Source organism: Bacillus rossius, chromosome 1 (genome assembly GCF_032445375.1).
Source record: "Bacillus rossius redtenbacheri isolate Brsri chromosome 1, Brsri_v3, whole genome shotgun sequence".
In the NCBI taxonomy this organism is placed as follows: domain Eukaryota; kingdom Metazoa; phylum Arthropoda; class Insecta; order Phasmatodea; family Bacillidae; genus Bacillus; species Bacillus rossius.
This window is the reverse complement of record NC_086330.1, coordinates 215,938,276-215,959,846: the sequence shown is the minus strand read 5'-3', so window position 1 is coordinate 215,959,846 and position 21,571 is coordinate 215,938,276. Positions and strand designations below refer to the sequence as shown.

The 21,571-nt window shown below is 36.7% G+C and overlaps 1 protein-coding gene across 5 annotated transcripts in view; it reads left to right on the top strand.

The window, feature by feature from the left end:
* Nucleotides 1–21,571, top strand: part of LOC134527283 (MAPK regulated corepressor interacting protein 2-like) — an 82,876-nt gene that overhangs the window by 37,802 nt on the left and 23,503 nt on the right. For 2 of the 5 annotated variants that reach the window (XM_063359822.1, XM_063359823.1), the window contains exons 3-4: nucleotides 4,024–4,136; nucleotides 17,458–17,517. In XM_063359822.1, coding sequence (XP_063215892.1) covers nucleotides 4,024–4,136; nucleotides 17,458–17,517 — 173 coding nt within the window. Of the gene's footprint in view, nucleotides 1–4,023; nucleotides 4,137–17,457; nucleotides 17,518–20,489; nucleotides 20,683–21,571 lie in introns of all 5 variants that reach the window. The other 3 variants (XR_010074142.1, XM_063359820.1, XM_063359821.1) reach the window with 3 other exon arrangements.

Below are 21,571 nucleotides of genomic sequence, written 5' to 3'. Positions count from 1 at the left end.
TATAAAACTCCAAAATTATGCTACGTATTACACCCAAAACTCTCCCTGAAAGCTAAAATTAGTTCATGATGTTATTTATAACATAAACTCTTATGAAACTAATCAAAGCTACAGCCACACAGGGTGCTATGTTTGCTATAGCCAGCTGCAGCTCAGGTGTCAATGGCCAAACAAAGCTGTGTTCGCTATGTTGGCGCTCCTGGCAACGCCGCCGGGTATTTGGTTCTCTGCTATTTTTCTAAATGTCGCCAACTTCGCGCAGATAAGCAGAAACATCAGTTTTCATGCGGAATTGTACCATACTTCTGCATTTGCTTTTTGTGAAGTTTAATTATTCTCAGTATTAAGCTTTGAATAGTCATGTCGACGGCAAAGTTCATTGAAGGATTATGAAAATATCCATGTTTATAGAATAAATCGATGGTAGAATACATAAGGCAGAGGATATGCAGGACAAAGCCTGGGATTTGATTTCAAAGGAATTCTATCAAACTGAGTTGTATTTATTCTGAAATGATCCATACATTTGGTTTCATCCTTACAGACAACTGCTTCATCAAATAATGAAATTGTTTTAATTATTTTGCTTCTAGGTTAACTCCATGAACTCATTTCTCTTTATGTTTACATACTGTAAGAGTCAGCAGAATATTATCATCGTTGGAAACGTCACTTGAATCCCACGGAATGCGTCTCTCCAACATCGCGAACATAGCACAGCTTTCTGTGTGGTATAGACTTAAACAAAACGTCAAATGTAAACAAATGTCTGGGCTAGATGCTGTAGTAGTCTGTCTTAACAATACAATATTTAAAATGTTAAAATATGCTTCAGAACTCTTCCTACATGTTCATTATGATAAATTATCATTATGTACAAGCAGCACAAGTCCAGTTACTCTCTAAAGTATCGTAGATATTTCAAAAACCCGCCTGTCATTTTGATTTAGGACGCCTCAAGGGCCCCATCTGCCCGGGCACACACATGGTGTGCAGAGCTTCAGATAAAGCAATGCAATTTCAAAACTACTGAAGATATCTGAGTGAGGTATGATTACAAAAAAAATTTAAGAATTCGCTGAGGGCGGAAAAGTACTTTTGAATCCAGATTAAGTTTTTAAACTGTATTTTTAGAAGAGTTAAAATGGTAAATGGTGTGTTTTCAGAGTAATTTTTAGGCATAAAACAACCGGTACAGATTCTTCAAAGCACTTAAGGGACTTGCAATACACCTTTTCCTTCATTTCTATGCCTTATAATGTTACTGTAACCTCTCAGATTTCACAGTTGTCGTATGGACAACGAGAAGATTGCGCGCAAGTTCACAGCCTTGCGCTTACAGGCGATACCGTGCTAGAAGCACTAACACACATACACTCCAACTAGACGAATACCTTTAAGGTTTGGGTTTGGTGGCCTAAAGGCTGACAGCTTCCTTTAATGCAAAGTAAGGAAGCCTTCAAGAAGGGAGGTTGAAAGATGGATCTTGCAGGGTAGTTAAGTCTACCTTTTTCATTTTAAGGAGCCTAAAAGACAAAGGGAGATCTCTGAATTTCAGGTTAGCCAACTTGATCATTTATATAGGTGCTATGGTATAATGATATAATGGTATAAATTAAAATTCTTGTAAATGTCTTTGGATGTGAGTACTTAAAACATCAGTATTTGTACTTATGAGTGGTCAAAATAAAATAAATGAATAAAAATTGGTACCATTAAATACCTCCTCTTAATGTTTACCACAGATTTATACCTCATATCTCATCAACTCATAATGATCCCAAAATGGTTTTAATAGTTAAAATAATAGTGGTGCAACCAATTTATTGGAATTTTTAAATATTTAAATTTGTCACTTTTTGAAAAAACTGAATTTGGAATTTTTCAAAATGTATTTTGGTATTTTTCTAATGAAGAATCCCTATCAAGTTGTATGTCATATGAAAGTCAATTTTAAAAAGCTTTAAAATGGGACCAATTTGAGCTTTCTAACATTAACTGTTCCAAAAATATGAATTTTTTTCTAGATCAGAAACTTGCAAAATTTGGGTTATTTTGTAAATTTTGTAAATTTAATTTTAAAAAACACTTTAAAAAATCTTAAAAAATTTATTCTTGATTTAGTTCACGCAGATAAACTATAAACAAAAAATTGTTGAAATCTAATAGGGTCAGGTAGAATGTGTGTGCTCATTTGATGTGGAATCATCCTTCCGTGATGCAAGTGAGGCAATCGTTTCGGCTGCACAGTGCTGTATGAAGGCACAACAGGCATGACGAAGGCATACCCAACGACGACACGGTGGCTGGTCTGCAGTTACGGTATGTTACAGATATATTTTAATATGGCAGTTCCGTGCGAGCAACTCCAAACAGTTTACCAACTTAGTGAAGTAGTGCAGAGTAAAATTAAAATAAAAACATTTTTTGTGATCTTGAAATGTTGAGGCAGTTGGCCAGTTTTTTAAAGGGTGCAAATTAATTATTTTTTCTGTTTTGGACTGCTACATTTTACTGTATTCTTTTGTTTACAAATATTTGATGCCTTTAAAGCTTGTTGGCTTTACACTAGTACTGTTATATATATTTGAATGGTTAGACAGATTTTTAAGACTAAAGGAAAACCTGGACACTTTCATGGTAGGTTGTGGAGAACTTTAGTCAGTTAACTCAAACAGACAGTGGTTTTTCTTTTTCATCAAGTCAATTTCTTGCCAAGAAAAAATGTAATACAATAGTAATTTATTTGCTAGAATAAGAGTTGTATTATAAACTGCAAAGAATGGTGCACTAGATTTGACGTCATCGCATGTGCAAGTGTAACAGCGTCGCGCGAGTGAAATAGGGACCACACGAGATCATGCCATGCAGACTTGTGGAATAATCTTTTTTTTATCTAATGATAGTGTCAAGGTAAACTTGTTTCATTGCGAACACATAAAGTTATGGTAGATGAGACTTTTGGAAATGTAAGTCAGACTAAGCACAACACAACATAATTAATTTTTAAAAAAATGTGTAAAATTTTTTAAGGAATAATATTTATTTATTTATTTTTGTAAATTCTTAACCCAACATAATTTGGTTTGAAATGATTGTTAAGAGTAATTTTAACTTCGACAGTAGGACGCCACCGTGATACAAAATTAAGGAGAATAATTTGTATATAGGAAATGTGCTCAGATTTTGGTGTTGTTAAATACCATTTTGTGTTTATTAAAATGGTCATATATTCTGTTTTGCTAATAAATTATTTAAAGTGCTCAAAGTAAATGCATGTGAGTATAGCCACATGGGATCAAATGAGGTGGTATGATATTACATGGGATAAAATGAAGTGGCATGCTATTACATGGAATAAAGCAATATGGCACGTTGGTTCAATGGATGAAGCACTGTGGTGTGCTGGTATATGTATTCAAGCGATACAGTATGCTTATACATTGGATCAAGTGGCATGGCATGCTGGTACATGGGATAAAGTGATATGGCACCTCAGTAAATGGAACAAAGCGATATGGCATGTTGATACATGTGATCAAGCAATATGGTATGTTGGTACATGGATTAAAGTGGTAATGGGACACTGGAATATTGGATGAAGCATATGGCACGCTGGTACATGGGACAAATCTCCGTGGCATGCTGGTACATGTGATCAAGCGTTATGGCTTGCTAGTACATGATGTCAAGTGGCATGACATGCTGATATATAGGATCAAATGAGGTGGTATGCTGTTACATGGGATCAAGCGAGGTGGACTCACATACGGAAAAACTCTTGTTCAGACTCTTGCCCAGCTACCGTTATTTCTGTTCAACCCAGTTTCTCAAGATCTCTCCTGGTAATTGCTGGGATGCGATCTTACCACAACTTGTGGTAAATATTTTTATTTAAAATACCTGTAGATTGTATAATTGCATATGTTTCTGATAAGACTTAAAGCAAATAAAAGTATTTAAAATGGAGAGATTGTTTATTCTAGTTTTACAGACACCTACTATGTTGTGTGTTGTCTGCAGTGGGCCGAAGCCAGTCTTTCACACTGTGAATGGGAAGCGGTCAAGTTCTGTGCGGTCCCAGCAAGAGGCCATCACGCCACAACATGCTGCTTTGATAAACTTTGTGTACGAATGTGAGTACATTTTTCATCTCTATCCCTTTATGAGTTATGTAGTTCTTATTAATCATCCTTCTTGTGTGTAATATCAGGCAGGTTGATTTGTATATCTGAGTGACTTTATAGTATGTAATGTCTTGGTTTTAAAAGTATTTCTTCTATTACTTACCTAAGCTGTTGATAGAATACTAACAATGCAATATTCCTACAACATATTATTAGTAAAGAGGAAGCCAACCTGTGATTTGTGTACCTACTTAATACAATTTTTTAAAATTTTGCATCACCTTATTTGAAACTGATTATTTCAGCAAACATTCAGTACTATCACCTCATAACTCATCTTATTCTTCTCATTCAAGTGCTCCTTGTTACAGCACTGATCAATTCACTGCATTCTTTAAGGAAGGGGGTTTGTTTCTTGTACTTTAAATCTCATAAAAAGATAGAAGTAGAAAGAAAATTGATTGAACATTATTTTGCTAGCTATCAACGATAACTTATAATGGTTGTATTGCTAAGATTGGTGTGTGTTTTCAATAGCTCTCCGAGTTCAGCATATACACCCTGATCAAGTTCTATGTCTTTAAGTGATAGAACTTTTGAGAAAAGAACTTTAAGTTTGTTGCTAGTAACATCCTGAGTGAGTATATTGTGCTTGTGGAACAACTCTGCAACTGGTTGTAAGTACGTACTTGCGAGCAGGATCCTCTGCCATTAACTTTTCCAGCTTCAGCGACATGTGTTGTGCTGTTTTTTTTTAACAATTCGCTGGTTTTTCCTTTGTGGAGACTCTTGAGCTTGTTGGCATATTCCTTCACTTCATCACTGAAGACACCTTCACCAAAAATTTGCAGTCTCCTCCTCACAATCTGGAGTTTTGGATAGATTTCTGAAGCCATGGGCTTAGAATTAGTTTCCAAGCTTACCAAGAATGGTTTAATAAGGGAACTGACTGATTTCACAAAGAGTGATTGTACATGCAGCATGCCAATTTCCTCTTCGCCAAGGGTCTGTAGATGAGATGAACCACCATTGAAATTGTTCTCCCTTGCTGTCTCTGACCGCAGAAAAGCAAACAAGATCTCCTAGTTATCAGAAAGCCATTCAACTGCTGTTAACCAGAAGTTCCATCTGGTTACAACAGGAATAGGGGAAAATCCAGCACTATATCCTTCCTGTTGCAAAAACTGCTGGAAAGCATAACGTTTCTTCCTGGCATTTAAAAATATCTGCTTCACAGATATTACATCTTGGTTCAATTCTGAAAAACTGTTTTTCATGAGGACTCCAAGAAGATTCACTTTATGGGCCCAGCACTGCACTTGCACAACTGAATCAGGCAACAATATGGAAAGACCATCAAAACAAGATTTCATGTAAGAAGCTGCATCACTTACAAATGCCACCACCTGATCGTAGCCAACCTCCATATCTTGCAAGGCATCAGAAATAGCTCTAGCACATGTCCTGCCATTTACAGCTTCTAATGAACTCACAGCAGCAACATACTGTTGTTGAGAGTCACAAAGCTCAACTGTAGAGAGCAAATAAACATAAATTGATCTCCCTAACTTGTCTGTAGTTTCATCAGACATAATGGCAACCCTCTTTTCTTTCAGTGCGGTAACCACTTCGTCCTTTCTAAATTTTGCTAAATGTGGCAGGTAATCTCGGCGTAAGGTATCACTGGTAGGCAGGTCTCCACCACCAACTATTTGTTTTTTTACCCACTTCCTGAATGCTGGATGATCTGCTTTCTCAAGTGGTATGTTTGCAGATACCATCATTTCCACTGTCGATGTGATGAAGTCCATTTTAGCAACCTAAAAGTAAAACATGGACTTAGTGTGTGTGTATGTGTATATATATATATATATATATATATATATATATATATATATAAACAGAAATATACAACTCTAAGCTTTACCAAAAGGACATGCAGGTTTTTTTAAACTGTGCTTTAGCACTGAGTAGCAAAATTATGTAGCTGGCAGCTTTATCGTAAACTCCCAATTATCCGTGTTAATTGTGACCCGTCTATGCCCGGATAATTGAAATCCTGTAAAAAAAAAAAAAAAAAACAGGATAATTCGTTTCACGGTAAGAGCCGCCCTCGAATTAGTGTCTCGGCTTAAAAAATAAGGCACTGCCTCGCCATGTGGTCTTTCTCCGTCTGCTGGCGACGCGGCAGTCACCCACTCCCACTGTTTCTTGTATTTATTTTTCCTACAACTCGGCTGCAAGTTAATCTTTACAGTTCCTTGTCGCACGAGAAAAACTATATTGTTTGCATCATGAAAACCTGTCGTGATATACTCGTGAGGATTTCCTTCACGTATGTTGCTCGTTCACGGTCATTTACAACAGTTGTTGGAAGAGAGAAAGTTAACACTGCGCAAGATAAGATTGTGCTGACAATGCACATATAAATTCAGGCAATGCCCCCCCCCCTCCCTTTTTCCCAACCTGTGGTCATTCTTCCAGCCGAATGCCAGCCAGACACGTCACTCGCCAGGCGCCTGCCGTGTTGCTGGTCCGAGCGGAAAGTAACACGTGAAACAAACAGAAGAGGCAGCGGAGGGGGGTGGGGGAGTACAAGTAAGGGTATCCCCCTCGGGTTTAAAGAGTGACAAATGTGACATCTGAAAGGGAGGACGACACAAAGGGTCAGACCAAATAGCTTTCTGACACAGAAACAGAGTGGTTAAAAATATTGAACGGCCAAGTGAAGAAATTCGTCGGAGCGATGTCATTTTTTTACAGCTTCAGAATAACTATTGATTAATCTAAATTCAAGCCCGGATAACCGAGAGTTTATCGTAGCTACTTGTGTTCCTGAAGTGACGTACTTTTTTTATAAAACAATAAAAAATAAAAAAGATTTGTTAATGGTTCTGTGATATACATTTCCAATATTGGTGAAAGATAATGCATGCCAGCATTATATCGTGTAACACTACCGTACCTTCGCTTCCTTGACACCTTCAACAGCTTTAAACATCGTTTTCTGTCGTTTTCCTTTCTTGACGGCTTCAGCGTGACCATTACTTCGTATGTTTTTCTTCACACCGTCGGAAGTTTCCCACGCCACTGTTTTATTGCAAAAACGGCATATCATGATATTTTGAGATTTAACCATTCCATCTTGGGAAAACTGTTTCACTCTTTCGTGAATGTTTATTTTGGGCGGCATATCCGCATATATAAACGAACGTTACGAATATGTGTCCACCCTACGACTATTCAAACCTGACTGGACCGAGCTGGCACTACGCCTGCTTCCCTTTAACACTGTCACACACTCACTGTTCATCTTCCGCCGCTGCCTTCCTCCCTACACCCTTCCGCCCTTCCACCAACCCGGCTATTGCAACCTGCTATTGTTGACGGATAAGTAGTAAACAACCGTCTCGCGCTCGCACAAACTTTTTTTTTGTGTCATGGATCCGAGAAATTCGCGTATAATCTTGAATACATACAGAAATTCGTCGGTACTACCGAATTTTAACAAATTCGCGAGTATTTCTTGATTCAAAAAACATTCTAAATCATTTTTTAATGGATTTAATATTTTTAACAACATTTTAAATGGTTTTAACAATTTTCGCGAATTCGCGAGTCGCGAATTTTCCGGGTCCTTACCCATGATGAGACGTGCATTGCTGCATGCATAATTGGTCGATTTATTCATATTTTTGCTTGTGGAAAGGTTTTTATTTGCTCTTTTGCAGTGTAATTTTGCAAGATTTCTACATTCTAGATAAACAGGGAAAATCAGGTAATATTCTTGAAATCCAGGAAAACTCAAGGAAATTCCTCAGTAGGTAATAGAGAAAAATGTGATACTGAAGTTTGGTATTACCCAGACTCTGTAAGCATTTTGTCAATTTGTGTTTTAGTGCTTAGTCATACACACTACAAAATGGTATATGCAAGGTTCTATTTGAAATAAAGTTTGTTATGAGTGAACTTCCCAGCTATGAGGGTGGAGGAGGCTGGATTTTCCTTATTTATTTCAGAAAATTGCAAAATGGGTAACTTATTTTAAAAAATTTATTAGGGAAATTTGAAATTTTGGTCCAGGAAAGTTAAGGAAAAAACATGGCATTTTCATTACAGATTTGTCCGTATACCCAGTTTTATTTCCTAGACTTCATTCTGCTTAAACAAACTTAAGAATCTCGTTATGCAAAACTTTGCCGGTGCTCGTGCCAGTCTAACCAGTCCTCAGTTCCCACGCGTCACTACTACTGATGCGGAATGACCTTAAAAATTAAATTTCATAGAACTGGTGCTAAGCATGTAAAAGTCCCTTTTACAATTTTTCATCACCTATTAAACTATAGTTGTGGACAGCATCAAAATAAGTTGCTTTGTGCAGCACTGCCCAAACGCCCAAAATAAATTCAATTGATCTCACCAAATAAGTTCCCCACACAGCAGTCCAATTTCGGGCTGAGCGTTCATCACCGCCTAGCGTCTTGGAACTTGTGTGCTGCAGACAAACTTTTTGCCTCACCAGGCGGGAGTGTGGCTGCTTGCCGAGCGCTCCACTTGACTTTTAGCACTGCATGCGGCTGTCGCTTGAAACACACACACCCAAAGAGCAAAGTGGCTGAAGATACTTCACTTCTCTGCATTATGTTTAGTAGAAACATCGCAAATGATGCAAATGGTTATTTCAAAACTAGCGTTTTCATATAAAATAAAATTAAGATATTAGTAATTAATTAAATTAACAGTACAGACCCAAAAATAATATAAACAGGACTTCTTATAGATAATAATTAGGATGATAAAATGAGGGTCAGAATCACCTCAGTCACTACCCCTAAATAAAAAGAGATTACTATCAGTGAGAAAACATAAGACCTAACGCTCCAGAAAACCATACCTCACACGCTCTTTCCTTAATAAGCAAGATTACAAATAACATTTAGTCAAGAGTTGAAGAAATAGAAATGCTCAGTAACTGGGGGGGGGGGGGGGGGACGACTATATCACTAGATTAAAAAAAAGATGTAGCACAATTAGAAAGAATTACTTCACACAGATGTCTACAAAAAATCTATGTGCCTTCCATTTCAGAGTAAACCAAAACTTAAAAAATTTTTATGTAAAAAATATACCAAACCAAGGCTGGCTCATAAACCTAACATGGCAAGACACTACAAGTTTCTACCTTCTGGTGAAATCTTTTAAAATAAGAAAATAGGCTATCTTGATTTTTTTACCCTGTCTAACTCTTTAAAAAAATCTGTTACTGGCTTGAAAAACTTCGATATTTCAAACAGTCCAGAAAAATTCTCTCACAGCTTTGCCACCTTAAAGTTTATCTTACTACTAAGTACTGACCAGAAAATATTCAAACAAAACTTTGACCCCTTCCTTGAAATAATGAGATTTACCTACCCTTAAACTATAGGGCTACCTTTCCATGGACTTTGAATAAGTTCCCATAGTGCCTCATCCCACCATCTTTCCAGAGTCCTGGGACTACGCACCACCATGTTCTCTCCTGAAATCCCCCAGATATTTGACAGAGGATGGCTTAAATATCTCCCTAAGAAAAGCTGGCGACGGAGTAAATTTGGTGGCCTTGTGTATTGCTGAAGTCAAGGTGATTCTAAGGTAAGGTGAGGCCAGTCCTATCTGGTCCCAAACACTCACTGCAAGCACCAGTTATTTTACCAACTCGCAAGGTAAACACTTGCTTGCCCAGATGGGGCCTAACCTACATATTAAATGAAAAACACCAAGGGAAATATAACCTAAATGCTAAAAGTTTTAAAAGTTGACAGAACATTGTCAAGACAATCAAATTAAGTTTGGAAAAACTATTAAATTTATTCAAGTGTAAATATAAGCTATATATAGGAAAAATCTTACATGAACAATACAAAATACATAATAAGATCTTGTGTCGCCCATTAGCATTTTTCGGCATAATTGTAAATTTGAATTTTTAAATTATTATTTTAGCAGTAATTTTGTAGCTAAATTTAAACTTTTTCCACTCACTGTACACTCCCACTTAATCTTTTTCAGGCTAGTTCCCAATTCGTTCCCAGTGCTGTATCTGATTTTTGCCAACCCTCTGTGAGGCTAGCTTTTTCATCTCGTATTTTTCTCGCCCCAGTGCACGACCGGCGATTGAAATTCACTCCGCCTGTCGTGAATAGGACTGCTTGTGGCTGCAGCTTCACAGGGCAGCCAGTTTCTCAGAGCTCATGGTTCCAGGGCTCCCGAAATATAAGCGCTCCGGGTAAGACATTTCTCATGAACCAGCATTCCCCCTACGCTCTTTTCCACGAATCACCACCCAGATCATTGACTGGTGCTTAACTCCGGCTAGCGATGGCCTATCTCAAGGCCTGGACACTGGTTTTCAAACGTACCGCCCCTGACCTCTTGTGGCAAAATTATCATCCATCCGGTTGTGAAGCTCAGCCTGCCCCCTGGCAACCCACGCAACAAACATCCTCCTGTCATTCTTTCCCGAGTCACCAGAGAGCTCCACCAGTCTCTTCCATAAGCCCCTTTGCTTTAGAAGCAGCCTCGTGCGACATGCGCAAGTTAATTTATTTTCTGTTTTGGCCACCTCCCAGTAGATAGCGCAGCCATCGGGTGCCAGAAGAAACGTTGAGATATCGAAGCAGGTATTTCTCGACCACTCACTCGGAAGTCTTCGGAACCTTTCGGCTCTGATAAAGTGCCTGTTTTTAATTAAGCATCACACCGACCTACCAGGCACTTTTTGGCGCGACGTCAGACTGACGACTTCGTTTCTCGGCCAGCCCTCAGCAAGATTCAACTTCGACACACCCACGAGGATGTAGTCGTCTCGTCAAGGGATGTTTTCCCTAAGTTTTGAGATAATAATTAGTCAGTCTGTGTTTCAATGTAGAACTTTTATATTTTGCTAAATTTTAATAAATATAAATTATGAGTGCTTCTGCGTCCACCGTGCTTGTTTCGGTCAGGATCTCGCGTGCATCCCGGCAGGACCATCCCTAAGATCAAGGACAACGCCTTGTTTTGGTGAGTTTTCAACAACCTCTTTCTCTCCCCAACGATCCCCATTTTTGTGGGCATTATTGCCTGTTTGACTGATTGTGATGCAGGTCTAATTCTTTTGGATTTGGCTTGTTCACAGACAGGGTCCCAGAGCCGGTGCCGACATTGCAGCCAAATGCTCTTCCTCGTTTTCGGTAACCGAAAGCTACTAAGACGCCACCTGGCAGCCCGGCTGCAGTAGAATATATCACTCCCGACCAGCAAGTTCAAACATTACGACCCCCAAATTCCCCCCGACTTCTACAGCTTGCCAGTGCTACATAATTTCTGAGTGCCAGCTAATTGTACTATATATATGATATATATATGATAACTAAAGTGGGAATTGCATAACTTTAATTATGTTCCGTGCTAATAATTATCACTCTGGGATTGTTTATTGTTATTTTTAACTAGGGTGTAAGGCACCTCTTAATTTGGCACGGGCCGGCCCTATTATAAAATTTTAACATATAAAGGTATTAACCTATATTATAAATTATAACTTCTAATGTATTAGTCCAATTATAATTTTAAGTAATTAACTCCTTTATCAAACTAACTTGTGATTATTAAGATAATATTTTGTTTACTTTTATTTCAATTAACTATGATAGAAAAATAAATATAGGCACAGTTGCAGATGAACCTGCATTTGTTGTTATATATTCTTTTAAACTAAAGATCCATAGTCTCCCAAAATGTTTCCAGGGAGACATTTACGTTACACCAATATAGAGAAAGTGTGGAACAATCTACATTAATTTTTCAGGTACAATTGAGTTACCTTCACAATAATATTCAAAACTGATTTTTCTCAAAAAATAAATTTACTTTCCTAAGTTAATTTCATCTCAAAATTATTTATTTCATAGTTTCCTTTATAACAAACTTTGAGGTTAAAGTGATAATGTATTCCACCCTGAGAAATAACACAATATACAATTACAAGTAAATTCAAGGCTTTGGAAAGCTAAGTTATTTCCAATACCCTGAAACATATATGGCCACCAAGACTCCTATCGTTTTAGCACAGAAGATGCAGTCAATTGTAGTGGGAAAAATAGAACATTTATTATGAGCACCATAAATTAACACTCACATTATCTTTACCAGGTGCACAAAACAAGTCCAAAAGTATCAGATATATTAGTGAAAAGTACAAATGTCATAGTACACACAATAGAAACATACACTTGTGCCCATCTCTCTCTCTCTCTCTCTCTCTCTCTCTATATATATATATATATATATATATATATATATATATATATATATATATATGTGTGTGTGTGTGTGTGTGTGTGTATTTATGTGTGTATATATATATATATATATATACATACACACACACACACACACACACACATACTATGTTTCATGGTGGTGTCTTCTTGATGGTCCCAGCTACTCCCATCTCTTAACTTCCCAAGACCTTGGGTCTAAATACCATAAATTTCTCCCCCCCCCCCACCTTCCCTTCTATTGCCCCTCAATTCTCGGGTAGTCATGAACATCAGAGAAGCTCATAGAATGTTCTAGAAGGTTCTTCACTGAAGTCCAAACAATCGTTACATAAATGAGACTTCTGGTTGTATTCTTCTTCTTGCTAAGTTCTTGGTTGGTATCCCTGAGTTTGATGTTTTCTACCTAGTCTATGGTTTTTGCTTTAAGTTTACAGTATTTTACAGTACACAGCAGTAGCCTTTCTATGACTCGTTGTGATGTCACAAGAAGTGTTAATTCCACATGCTAACAGGTAAGGATATTTATATGTTTTCCTCACACCCTTAAATTTTTTTAGTGTAGAGTATTAAAATGAAACGTCTCGGGACTAAACACATGGTCACACCTCCTCCCCTAAAACTTCATTGCTGGAGGGTGTCTTCTTGCTGGTGATGAAAAATCTTGTGATGGCCAGTCTCAAGTCACATCTTCATCTGCCAGTGTCTTCACTGGTCTAGAAGCCAAAGTAATAAAGGAAACGGACGAGAGTACCTGCTGGTGCTGTAGTTGCCGTAGGTGCTGATGTGGTTGCTGTTATTGGGACTGGCTTTCTGAGGTTGTGGATGGGGGCTGGCGTACTTTTGCTGAGTGAGTGATGAACCGAAAGGCTACAATCCAAGTCTTCAGGATGCTAATGTTCTTGCACGAGGAGAGGATTATTCTCAGAACAAGAGATAGACAAGAGGAGAAAAGAGAGATTCTTCTCTATCATAATATCCCACGGAAAAAAAAAACGTGCAGAGAGAGAGAAAAAACATGCTCCAAAATTTATGATTATACAAAACCCATTATCATCCTCCTTACGCAACGGATATGTAACAATAATATCACATATAAAAATGAGTAGTATATAACATTTATGCATTAAGCATTACATATAACAGACACAATCAATTTATTAAAGGAAGTGTGATACATCTCATCACCCCCGGCTAGCTCAAAATTAGGTGATGAGTGAACATACAGGTTGGTAGCAGGTCACGAAGTAATTCGTTGGCAGTGTTTGATGGATTACCTGTTGTTTTTTATTCACGTAAAAACAAAATATCACATTCTTCCGCATCATAGAACAAACAAAAATTAAATTTACATACAGTCAAGAGAAAACATGTAGACTCTTCTTGTGAATTATTATCCCATGGTTGTGATAATTCACGGTACATTGCCCTGATAGGTTTCGGGCAGCGACGGCTAAACAAAAGGCTGTTGTCTCCTCACTGTGGGCTTTGCCGACGACTACAGTAAAAAAAAAGTTCTAATTTAGAAAATGTCCAAAAAAAAGTTATTTATTAAGCGTTGCCCAGACCGTAGCCGTACAGTTATACTTTAAAAAACAGAACATTATGTGGTTAGTCGAGCAATCGCTCGACCACGACCTCTTGGCACAGCGGTGCTCGTAAAGTGACTGCTCGGCACGATGCTCAGACAAGGACTAACTATACAACCTTCCTTCCCTTTGTGCGGGCAGTGTCCTGGGCTCGCCGACGTAATTCTCAGCCAATCACGGCACATGGCAACAGAAACTTCCACGAAATTCAAACTTCCATTCCCACGACCCTAGCAATTCTGTCTCTCTCTAAAAATACAGTGACTGTGACTCAATGCCTAGCGTGTGAAACAAAACCTCTGTCGTGGAAATAACCGAGGAGAATTACATCAGCACGCCTTCCCACACAAAAAAAAACAGCAAAAAAAAATATTTGAAAAAATAAACTTATGCATTATAAAAACAAAGCATTAAACCAGGTGAATTATGTTCACAATACATGACATGGTCAGTTCAAAATTACTTTTAAAGGGAAAAACTTTACATCACTTGATACCTAAACTGAAATATGACAAAAATTTATAACAAATTATTATTACTGGATTGTCATGGGGAAGGCTGTAATCTTAAGTGTCACAGTTACTACTGTTTACATTACATCAATACATAAATAATTTCATCTTTCAAGAGAGGATAACTTATATAACCTATTAGACAATATTACCTATTAGACATAGACAGAAATAACTTTATTATTTTTTATTATTATTTTCAATAATTGGTTAAGTTTTCTGTTTCAATATAAATAATGGCTGTTTGAATGTTTCATAGGTAGTCATCTGTTAAAAAAATCTTTTGCTTTGTTCGTTTTTCTCCTTAGTTCATGTGTTTAAGTATGTCTGTTAATTTACTTAAATTAAATTTTAATGCATCTAAAATGTGTTATTACCTATTTGGCGTGTAGGTTAAGTTTTCAAGTGTAGTCATGTATTTTTATTTACTTGTTTTGTTATTATCCTTTGTTTGAAGACATGATGATGCATTGTGATGGTAAAATTATGTCAGTGTTGTTACATTCCAGGTTGGCCCGGCAATACAACCCAGAACAATAACAAAATACATTTGAAACACTTGAAAAAATTAAGTTTATAAGTTACATTTTTAATTTCATTTTTTTTTTAGCGAGCTGCTGCGTCCAAATGTTGCGACGATTGAGCAACAACTAAGATAATAAATCAAGTAAATAAAAATACATGGCTACATTTGAAAACTATTTTTCAGCAAAGTTGGCCCTCTGTGGTTAGGGCCATTTAAGATTATCAAATTTACAACAAATGTATCAGTGGTACTGACTATTTTGACCAACGATCTTGTTAAACCCATAACAAGGAAAACGTGAGTCATTTCGTCATCGTCATCAAAGTATGCAAGTTCTTGGCTTGTACCATGAATTTGTGTGAAATAATGGGATTTAATAGCATTAATAAATAATGAATTGATCTGATATTTCAGTACCATTTGAAAGTAAATTTTTCTGCAAGTAACGAACCTTTGTTTTAGTTTATGCTATGTGTTGTGAATTATCTGGAACCGTGTTGTGGTCTAAAGATGGCGGCCTTTGTGTCAAGAAAATGCTATAAAAATATGTGTTTGTTCTCAACAGACTTTATTTTTATAATGATCCATTTAGAGCAATGTTTTTACGAAACTTAAACAGCATTTTCAAACCCAAAAAATTTAATTGTTTTTTATGCATGTGCAATTCAGACTAGTTTTTGAGCAAGTTGGGAGGTCTGGGTTGTAATAAACTTTACCAAAAACATTATAATTTCTTAAAATATAATAAGCCTTGAGAGAGAATGATGACAACAATTTTTTTTTAAATATCATAAGTGCAGATGTATTTTAGTTGCCTTACATGGGCTTTGAACCTTTTAATGGTTGGTCAAGATCATCCAGTACCACTGATAATCTGTTGTAAATTTTATAATCTTAAATGGCCTTAACCACAGAGGGGCTAACATTGCTGAAAAACAGTCAACTTTAGAACTAAGACAATGAGATTCCAATAAAACTAAATCTCCTACTTCAAATTGAAACATTAGCTTTGTTTACTTAGTATTTTACGACTGGCTTTTGGTAGTATTTTGTCAAATTCTTAGCCATCTCACACCAAATATCTTCAATATTATCAACATTGTCAGAATCCCACACAAATGGATTCAAGGACCACATATTCACCAAAGGGGGCAAGTCGTCCATTAATTCTTTGGCTTAACACTGCACATTGTACAATGGAACTATCATCTACATGCAACTCAAATTTCTTCTCGGAATTAGGAAATTGTAAAACAGGAGGTTGACTAAGAGCTTCCTTTAGTTTAACAAAAACATGTTGTTGAGCTCCTCCTTGAAAATCCTCATTTTTTCTCTTTAAATAGTTTAAGTAAAGGTTCTGCTAGCTGAGTAAACAATGGAATAAATTTAGCATAAAAGGCAGCCATCCCCAAAAAACATCTGACTCCTTTCAAATTCTTGGGAGCAGGGAAGGCTAACACTGATTTCACCTTGTCAGGATCAGTTGTCAAGTCTCCATTAGAGGTGATAAATCCTTAGTTAACACACATGGTTCTCTGTCCAAGCAACTTTATTGAGATTGGCAGTCAATCCTGTTTCCCCACCCATGACGGATATGATTTATGTATTCCTCAAAAGTTGAACTGTAGATGCACTCATCATCAATATAAGTGAATACAAAATCATGCACAAACTTTTCTAACTTCCTATAAAGGATTCTGGGCATAGCTTTAGGCCCACAGTTTACTCCTATGGGTAACCTAGTCCACTGATACAAACCCCATGGTGTACAAAAAGCTAATTGTTCACGAGAATCCGGATGGAGTTCACACTGATGAAACACAGAATTTTAATCAGAAATAGTAAAGTACTTGGCTTGACAGACATACTGACAAAAATGAATCTATCAAAGGAATAGAGAATGGATCTAAATAATCTTATTGTCCTGCTGATTTATGAGGCACTAAAAATGCATGATTTGCATGAACATTATTTGAATCCTGTATGACACCTTCAATTTTGAAATCAGAAATTATTTTCTTAAAAATGTTTACCTTACGGGAGTTATTCTGTAGGGGACAGAAGCTACCAGATTATTATTTTTTTACTCGAGAACAATAGGATATACATTGCAATATCCTAACTTGGAAATGAGTACATCGGCAAATTCAATTTTGAGTTTTTCAATCTACTCATTTTGAAAATTATCTAAGCTAGAAATTTGAACATTACTATTCTGAAAGGAGTTTGTCACCAATGAAACTGGCCTATCTGGGCAAAAACCAAATTTCAAATTCGTGATGCGAATCATCGCTTGAGTGTTCAAAAAATATCAATTTCCAAAAGGTGTGTCGAAGTTTGAGCAGGAGCCACAGCAGTGGCACGGCACATAGTTCAGGATGTGATGTTCGTGTTGTGTTGCAGCCTGGGAGCAGGTGTGTCGAGAGTATGAGCAGGAGCCACTACAGCAGGGTGCCAGTCAAGGTGAGAGCAGCTTGCTATAACCACACGTTTCTAAATGCATCTTTTTTAAAACAAGTTAGCGTTTTTATGTAACCTCAAACAAAAATGCAAAAAAAATTTTTTTTACTAAACTGTATAAAATATTATGTTGGGGATCCTAGCGGCTTAGTCTGAAATGTGCCATTTATATTCAACTTCTCTGTTTTACAGTGTGCGGGATATACTGAATTTTTCTGGTCTTTTGAAAACTTTTGTTTGTTAGATATTTAATTTTCACTCTTTATTTTTGTATAAAAACTGTGAAGTCATAATCAAACAAAATTTTTATCGTACGAATCTACATTAACTTTAAGATCATGAAAAAATGACATAACTTTAAACATATACATAAAAGGACACATATCATAGAATTTTTAACAATTAAGCATTAACTTTTCTTTTGAATTTTTGTAAATTGTTTATTTCACAAATTATTCCATTAAATAATGATATAATAGTTAATCCTTGTATATATGTTTATGTAGAAATAAATGAAAACTTAGAAAATTGTATTTATGTGTATTACTGGCCCTAAAACCACAGTTAAGTATTTTTAATGTCACTAAGATAAAATAACCAACCATTAACAACATTTTAGAGCATTTTTAATGTAGCTAACCTGACCTAACAAACTGATCACAACTGTGGACTACTGATAAACTACTTGAAATTTTGCAGTGCTCTTTAGCAGTCATGATATAAAATTATATACTCTCAAAAATACAATTTTCAAAATTGTATTTTAATTTTTTTAGATGAGTTCCTACTAAAGAAAATTACCAAAAATATTTAGAAAAATGCTTTTAAAAAGAGAATCATATTTAAAAAAATTAAACATTTAATATCATGAATGTTGCAGCTATGTGACTTCTTGACTTTATACTCGGTGATTTCATTTAGTTTGTTACCGCTAACCACCTCCGGCTAGCTCAAAATTAGGTGATGAGAGTACATACAGGTTGGTAGCAGGTCACGAAGTAATTTCATACGCAATATATGTTTTATTCATTTAAAAATCACAATATATTCAGCACAACAGAACACAAAAAAAAATTAAACTTTACATCCATTAAGGAGAAAAACACGTAGACTCTTATTACGAATTACATTATATTTCCCAGATAAGTTCCGGGCAGCGACGGCTGGAAAAAACCCTTTGTCGCCTCGCTGTGGGCTTTGCCTACGACTATGGTCAAAAAAAATTTTAATTAATCAAAATGTCCAAATGAAAAAATTTATTATGCGTCGCCCGGACCGTAGCCGCAAAGTTGTACTTTAATAACAGAACATTATTATTTTATGCGAGCCATCGCCCGACCACAACCTCTTGTCACGGGCGCTCGAACAATGACCGCTCGGCACGGTGCTCGGACAATGACTGAGCTTACAGCCTTCCTTCCCTTTGTGTGGGCAGTGTCCTGAGCTCGCTGACGTAATTTTTAGCCAATCACGGCGCATGGCAACAGAGACTTGCACGAAATTCTTACTTCTGTTCCCACGACGCAGCAATTTTCTCTCTCTCTCACACTCCCGTGACAGTGACTCAAATGCCTAGCGTATGAAACAAAGCCTCAGTCGTGGAAATAACAAAGGAGAATTACTTCAGCGTGCCTTCCCACACAAAGAAGCCAGCAAAAAAAAATTACTTCAAAAATAAACTTATGCATTTTAAAAATAAAAACAATAAACCCGATGAATTACGTTCACAATAACTTCTGAAAGGAAAATTTTTTACATCTAACCTGAAATATGACAAAAATTTTAAACATATCATTATTACTGGATTGCATGGGGAAGGCTGTAATCTGGGTTGTTAAATGTTTTGTTTCCATAAACGTTGTAGACACAGCCAGTGATCTTCCTTACACTTCGTTTACAGTTAAATTTAGACAGTAAAGTTCCTCTTATGTAAAATTTCATTTGTGCAACATTTCTCTAAGAAGTACCAAAATTCCGTTTTAAGGGGGCGGTAATAGGGAATGGGGATGTTTTTTAGAAATCTTATGTAGACAGTGACATTCCTCGTTTTATGAATGTCAAGTGTGCAAAATTTCATCAAGGTTGGAACAAAATTGTAAATTTGTACACGAAGTATACAACAAAACATATGTAACTTTTTAAAATATGTTTATACATACATTTACATAAACCCAATCCTTTCTTAGCGGATGCCTACGTCATAACATCTACCTGTATGCCAAATTTCATCCCGATCCGTCCAGTGGTTTGGGCTGTGCGTTGATAGATCACTATGTCAGTCAGTCACCTTTGAGTTATATATATTTAGATTACATAAACCCAATCAATCATTTCAATTATGAGAATAATATCTGTTTTTATTATAAGTTAAATATAAATTTTACCTGACTATTTGATGTAAAATAACCTAACCAATAGACTGAGCTATGAATTAAAAGTTATAATACTTATTTAAACAAATGACAATAATAAAATTTTTGTAGCTATAATGTTAAAGTTGACGTAGTCCGGGCCTGCGGCCTCCTTTCAGCCCGATATGCCACCGCCCAAACACCACCATCTATGTTCAAATCTCCCACTTGTGTGTGCATGTGTGCGTGTGTTGCTAGCCCGGCAAGAGGGCACTTAGCTGCAGTGCGCCGCACCCCTATATGTATTAATAATTATTGTAACCTTTTCTTTTTTGCCCCAAAATAGTGTCACCATGATTATGTATGTGAGTGCCTTTGGTTTCATTAATTTATGATGTTTTTGTAATAAAATACGTGCAAGCACGGACAAGGACGCTCCCTAGCAGGCAACGACGGAACTAGCATATAACTTGATTTAAACTATTTTCTACCACATAAGTAATAATTACAGACGGTCTGTTCATGGATATGTGCTAATTTTTATAAAGAGTTCATGTTATTTTAAATAATAACCCGGGGCACGCAATAGTTAAGATGTTAACGGTAATTGTGTTCGGCGCGAAGGGCGCCATGTGGCCTGCCGCAAGCCTTTGTCTCAGCCCAGTCTCCTTCTTCAGCCGGCCGAGAGCGGACGTCTCTGCAGACACCCCGAGGACATCACCGTTGTTTCACCGAGAAGTAGTGGGTCCTTAACCCAGTCAGCGGCGTGTGGGACGCCCTAAGAGATCACTGCGGTTAAGTAGAAGCGTGCCCGACGGTGAGAGCGGGCTCGGTTAGGAACAGGTGTTGCATTAAAAATCAGGAGGGCTAATATCTCGCCGCACACGGGCCACGTAACGCCCTGAGTAAGAGTATCAAGCCGGGTCCACGTGCCCACTCACCTGGTGGCGCCCACTATTTCCATCAGTAATTCGAACCTTAACACCGGTACGCCCTCAAAGTGCAATAATAAATGATGTAAGAAAATGTAAAAAAAAAAATTCTGTTTCAGGTTTTAATGCTCCAAACATCAGATTCACTGTCACGCACTTTACCGTAATACTCACTCCATTACACAATTATGTAGATAAAATTTTGGCTTATCAATTAATTTATCCTAAAATTTAATGTATTTAAAAGTTACAACTATTTTTTTTTGTAACTATTTAAGTTCATAAAATGTATTCCAAAATAACTTTGCAATCACAAAGATTTATTTGGCACATCATTACCTTGTTATGTTTCCCAATGTTTTCAAATATTACTATCTGGGATTTATTTTAGCAAACAAATTTAAGTTAATGGTGCCACGTGCAAAAGACTTCGGTACCAATGCGCCTAAAGAAGTTTAACTTCAAAAACAAATTTGAGCGATTAGCAACATTATAATTGTTGCAAGTGAACATTGTGCAAACTTTTCCAGCCATTATAAATACCACAACTGCAAAAAGTCGTACATTCTAAATAGCCAAAATACCATTATCACAAATGCATTAACGCAATGGGATCAGGCCATGTTGCTAGAATGTGCTGGAAAACTAATCTCTAGTTTTTTTGATGACTTTCCTATATTGTCCTACAATATTTTATGTAAATTTATCACTTTTGAAATTAATTGAATTTTTACTTTTCTGCTCATAAATAACTGATCTAGTCTGCCATAAACT